The sequence below is a fragment of the Balearica regulorum genome, chromosome 3 (assembly GCF_011004875.1).
Source record: "Balearica regulorum gibbericeps isolate bBalReg1 chromosome 3, bBalReg1.pri, whole genome shotgun sequence".
NCBI lineage: Eukaryota > Metazoa > Chordata > Aves > Gruiformes > Gruidae > Balearica > Balearica regulorum.
In genome coordinates, this window is record NC_046186.1 from 21,520,599 (window position 1) to 21,526,864 (window position 6,266).

The window sequence follows — 6,266 nt, forward strand, 5'->3', positions numbered from 1 at the left end:
AAAAAGAATACCAACACTGTTCTTTTTCAGAGATCAGACGTTGTTTTTCAGAGCAGCAGGTGAGCACAAGTCATTTCCACTGAAATGTTAAAGCCATAAGCTTGAATATGTTTTTTATCAGTTTGATAAAAAGTTTGGTAACTGTTTTCATGGAGGTATGTACAGGTAGAAGCAGAATTCAGATTTGGTTTGTGATGGTAGGGAAGCCAAGTGAAGAAACGTGAAACATTTGCATACTCTGATATTTAGGAAGTGCTTGGTAAATTTCTTTAATAGGATCTCAAAACTATTAATTTCACAGATTTTTAGGGGAAAAAATATCTTTCCAAATTAGTGGGAAGTCAACAAAATTTGCACTGGAAAGTAATTATTAGGCTTCACACAATGGAATACATGGACACCCCCTCCCTATCACGAATCTCCATCATCTGTTTTCTTGTGTTTTCCATCTCCAAATCAGAAGACAAATTCTGTTCACTTCACAACAAAAGTTTCTGACATCAGCTTTTGCCCAGCAAGGAATTTTCATAGAAAATGAGTGTGTAGGAGGAAAAGCTTCAATTAATAAGTATATCCTATTGATTTTTATTGTGGCATAGACAGATCTTGGTAATAATCTTGAAATCCATGCCACCCCAGTGCTGACAGAACTTTTAATTAAAAATGCGGGAAAGTTGAAGCTTCTAACAGTTACATACACTATGACTGAATGCAGTCCAAGCCTACCAAAATACTGGCATGGAATATTAATGGTGGCCATCTATTTTAGGAAAATGGCAAGATTAAGCGTTGACCCTGAAAAGATAGATAGGGAAAAGGCAAGACACCGATGTTTGTGGTAACATGACACCTAGTGTTCACTTTCAGGAAGCTTCTGTATTGGTGAGTGCCAAATTGTGAAAAAACATCAATGCCCCAGGACTTGCTTTCAAAAAGAAAAAAAAAAAAGTAAATATTTATATTAGCATCTCTATCCAAGTATATAAATTACATAGACATAGTGAAAAAAAGGAGGAAAGGAACAGAAATCTGCATGTGCTGCATTTCTTCCTCTTACTGAGTTCACAATTTTGGTAACTCCAGAAAAGAGCACTATCCAAAGAAGTTCCACATCATCTTTTTCCTTTGGATTTCTGTTGGGAGGGGGGAAGTCTACTGATAGCTTTTTTGTGGTTGTGTATGGAAGCTGCTAGAAAACTGGGTCTATTACATCAGTCACAACAGAAGTTTAAGAGAATAGTCCCCATTCTAAACAAAAAACACCTAGTGACAAGGTTTATTTATGCATGGCAATGAGCTACACACTTTTAGTTCTTCATCTAAAATCCTGGCATGTCAATAGTATGAGTGACTGTAAGGCTACCATTCCCTTTCATGTTTTTAGCAACAAAATGAAAAACACAGTATCTAATGCATACCAGATCAATGAGACCGTAAAATCCACGTAAAATCATGGCACAGGCACACTGACATAGTGAGTAACAATTTCGAAGGGATTTGACCTCTTGAGTATTTCTAGCGGCAAAGAGGAGGAAGAATTATATGAGAAATCAGAACAAAAAGTTCACTACAGATAGAGGAAACATATGCTGCTTTCTGAAACCAGCTCAGAAAGAATATGAAAATGAAACAAGTATCAGAAATTACACTAAGAACAGACTGGCAAAACATTAGAGACTGACTGACTGAAACTTCGGTTCCATAGAACACAATATAAACAACTGCACTTCAAGAAGTTTACAGATATATTGTGAGAAACATTCTTAAAAGAGCTTGTTAGTGTTAATACAAACACACAAAATACATTAGTATTTTATTTCAAATCTAGCATGCTGTCTTTAATTTAAATGTATCCTGAATTACTTTTCAAGGAGTAGTATTTAATTGTCATCCTTCTGAAGAGAAAAAAAAACAACAAAACATACACCATTAAGTATTAAGACTGCCTAGCTACCACAATCCCAAACAACGAATTGGACTCAGCATGCAATATTTAGTAGTTAAATGGTAACTAGTGTTATTATATCTTATTTCTGAGAAAAATGTCCATTGACACAGTCAATAGATTGATAATATACATTTTTTTCTTTTAGCAAGGTAAACAGACCCCAATTACAATACTGTTAAATAACTCAAGAAAATTCAAGTCGAGCACTTATCACACATTTAATTATAAAACAAGTCCTTAATTTTTTTAAGACATTTTGAGCATAATTCTCTGCAGAGGTTGAGTATGTGGTATCTCTGGGAAGCCAGGCAGTTATGAACTCACCTAAATAAACATCTGCCATAAGATGTCCCTGTTGAACTTAAGTCTATATGGCTTTTTGTAAGACTATATATACATGCATTCTGTCATACATCTCTATTTAAAATACTCTGGGAAGTGAGACTGAGTTGTTGTGTGTTTATTGGAAACAGACAGCTTACCAAAGCTTTAGATTCATGGCACTATTTCCCATTTAGGTTCCAGGTAAACTACATAGCCACAATCCTTTAATTCCTACCACTGTGGTCCAAAAGGTCAGTTCACCATTCATTTAGCATCTGGTTTGGCCCCAGGCAGAAGCCCCATGAATTTCAGCTGGAACAGCATGTCCTATTGGCCTTAAACATATACATTTAACACAACTACAAGAATACCAGTCATAAATTTCACCTAATGATAGTGATTATCCCTCACCTTTAATGCTGAAATATTCTGAACTGGCATACAACCTACTCAGCTGTTAACATTTTAGGTAATTGCTGCACAGATTATTTTTGCAGTTCAGGAACAGGTCTTACAAATTAAGAGCTGTGGAACAGCTTTAAAACACAGACGATTCTACAGTAGGTTTACTTTGATTACTTCATTTTGAATTACAGAAATTCTAAAAACCCAAAGGTTAAATGTTTGCATCTCTTCACACATAGTCGAAAGCAAGATGCAAATATACAGTGCATACAGTGCAAAAGCCAGCTAGGACAACACACCAGTTCATTTCCACACATTTCTGTGCAGTTGTCATACACACTTATGATGTCAGGTATTGTCCACCCTTTGCTCCTACACTTACATCTTCCAAAGATTTACTCTGTCTTACAATTACAGAGGCTCAAAGCAGTTATGAATTCACTGTGAGAGGGAACATGTCTAAGTCATCCTTCATGCAGCTGAGATGCCTTCTAAACAACACTCTGGATAAAACAGGAGCAAGATAACACAGTTCTTTAAAAACTTCAAGGTTGTGGTCACAGAAACAGCTCGAAGGACAAGGCAAAAAAAAATTAAAGGGATGTTTATTTTAGCACTGGTAAACTATTTTATATAAATCCAATGCATAACTTTTTAGACAGTGACTGAAAAGCACTGTGATTGCACTTCGACAAAACAACTTCACATACCATAAAGACTGGCACATTAAACCACAGAGTCTGTAATGATTTTAAAAGGCACGCAGGGCATACCTACTACATTTTACATAAATCAGGGACAGCTAAGAACCGCCGTCAGAGGGCATCATTCATAAATGATTTTCCAAATACGCTGCCGTGAAGTAGCAAGTTATTTTCCAACTCCCTCACGGGCTTCTCTTAAAAGTGCGTGAGGTGCTAAATCCGTCGAAGCAGCTGATTTTTTTATTATTTTTTTTTGTCAGCACAGGCTTGCAGCTGGGTTACAAACCGACCGATTCAACGCTGTCCCCGGGAAACACGACCCTCACGCTGCAACCTGTCACGGCAGGTTGAAAATCGCGATCACAGCAGGTACAAACCCCACCCGCCCGGCTCCTCACCCCGGCGGCCGGTGTCGGGCTGAGGGGACGAAGCGCGGGAAGACGGGCGCCCCTCCTGAGGGAGCCGCGCTGAGCTTCGGCAGCTGCCGCCTCGTTCCTTCGACAGTCCCTCGGCATCGTATGGGGCTGGCAGGCCGGGCCTGCACCGCCCCGCTTCCCGGTCCCCTCACGCAGGCGCCTCCCTCCCGCCCTCCAGGCAGCGCCGCTGGCGGGACCCTCCCCACCTCCCGCCCCGCCGCGGGAGTTGGTACCGGGACGGGCTGAGGGGAAAGCGAGTACTTGCCCAGGTGGGGACGAGGAGGCTGCCGGGTCGCTCGAGCGGTGCTGGAGGAGGCTGTTTCCCCGCCACGCTCATCTCCTCCCATGCAGCTGGCGTAGTCCTCTCAGACGGGCGACTCGGCGGGACGCGGCGCCTCAGGCACCGACTCCCAAACGCCCGCCCCTACCGGCGGCGCCGGCGTCCGGGCTCCGTGGGGCAGGTTCGCACCGCTCCGCGCTCTGCCCCGCGGCCCGGGCGGGGCGGCGCCACCAGCAGGGCGGGCGGGGGGTGGGACGTGCAGGGGTTCGCCGGAGGCTCGGAGCCAGAAGGGGAGAGGAAGGCGGCGAAGTGGCGTTAGCTATTTAACTTCGCTCTTCTCCGGGGGGAAGGCGCCGCCGCTTTCGCTCCCCTCCCCTCTGCGGCCGCATCCCCTCAGCCGGGCTCTGGGTGCTGCTACGAGCGCTGCGGGGCTCCTCCCCGGCACGGCACGGCACGGCTCGGCTCGGCTCGGCACGGTGCGGCACGGTGCGGCACGGCACGGCCCGCCCGCGCCGCCCCGCGGGGTTCCCGCTTGGCTCCCGCTCAGAGCCGCTTCCCCGCGGAGCGGCGGCCCGAGGCAAGGGTGGATTTGGGCTCTGGCCTCCCACACCCTTCCTCCGAGGAAAGCTGTCGGGCAGGGGAACGTGGGCAGGAGGCTGTGGGGAGTGAGGGTGCTGCCACACCAGCCATCCCTGCTGCCTTGCCTGTGGGCCTTACCGGGCACTTAAGCCTGGCCTCGGGGTCAGAAGCCACAGCCATGCATGGCCTCCGCCACACTAGAGCATGCAGCCCTCGCTTGTTGATCTCCGAACCAAAGCCAAGAGCGGTTGGACATCCCTTGAGTATTCTTGGTACCCTTGACTTTGGATAACACAGTCCAATCCGTCTTTTGGCTGGAAAAGTCCCCACCTCAGAACATTGCCATCAGATTTTGCTCTTTGGTTGATCTTTGGCCTTCACCAAGTTCCTAACTGTGACCCATAGCCTGAGCCATCAGTTTTGGGGGAACTTGTAGGTCTGTGGTGGCAATGCCGAGGCTGATTCTAAGGAGAAGAGGTTCACTTTGGTCCTTGACATACTACCCTATCAGTAGACATATTTTTCTTCTCTGAGGGGAGAGAGGAGAAAGCTCTTAACTTTTCCCATCAGTTTATTTAAGAACATCAGTGTTTCATGCACATAATTTGAAAAGTCACCTCTATTTCCTTTTGAAGCCTCTGCCTCGTCATGCAAGAATGAGAAGCTATCACAAATACGTAACAAGAAAAAAGAGTGAGTGGAGCTGGCCAGACTTTTCCTAAAGTTAATTTTAAATATTTTCTCTACCTAATTTTACTAATTTTTTTCCAAAACTTTTGTAAAAGCAGCACAAGAGTTAAGCAGCAAAGAAACATGCATAATTTCCTACTTAGAGTAACTCCATAAAAAACACTGCCTGCCACTGCTGTATTTTACCCTACTATGAACTCCTCTCTCCCTAGGTCTCCCTAAATACGCGATTTTTCCATAAAACCACATCTTATCACAAGCAAATGCTGCTTGCCATCTCTGTCTACTGATTCATCTTTGCGCATACCAGAGCCCCAGAGAAGATGGGGAGAGGTAGAGGGCAGTTTGCTTTGCAGGGTTATGGGGTTTCAGTTGCTCTCCAGGGGTGCTGAGGTCCCTCCAGCTGTGCCTGAATTATTGGGGCTTTGTTCCGTGCTCAGAAGCTTGGAGTTTGCCATGCAGCAAGGAGTCAATGCCATTCTCCTAAAGAGGTGGAGCTCGCACTCAACCCAGTCTGCCCCAATCCATCCTGTGCGTAAAAAAGCCATTTATCTCACTCCATGCTTCTAGAAAAGTGTGTGACAACATGCTGGCAGTGTGAAATGTTAGAGGAGATGAGTCTGGGCCACAGCCCAACATGACCATACAAACTTATGTGCACACAGAGTGTGTCGACGCTGTGAGACATGCGAGTCTTTCTGCTTAAGGTTAAAGACAAGGAAAGCGAAGCCACACAGATGAGCTTTGCCTGTTTGGGGACGGATTGCCCCAGGCTCCAAGGGCTGGGAGTTGCCAGGAACCAGCAAATAACGGCAGCTGTCCTCATAGATATTTGCTAGTATGGATAATAGTTTTGCTGTGATTCCAAACTTGTTGTCACATTCAGCTTTTATTTTCATGGTTCTTAATGCTCTTCTTTC

At 45.0% G+C, this 6,266-nt stretch overlaps 1 protein-coding gene across 1 annotated transcript in view; it reads right to left on the minus strand.

Moving 5' to 3' along the window:
* The window catches only part of SNTG2 (syntrophin gamma 2), a 285,035-nt gene extending 280,573 nt beyond the window's left edge, over positions 1-4,462 (minus strand). The window contains exon 1 of the mRNA XM_075747252.1: positions 4,063-4,462. Coding sequence (XP_075603367.1) covers positions 4,063-4,134 — 72 coding nt within the window. The 5' untranslated portion in view covers positions 4,135-4,462. The remainder of the gene's footprint in view (positions 1-4,062) is intronic.
* Between the last annotated feature and the right edge of the window lie 1,804 nt (positions 4,463-6,266).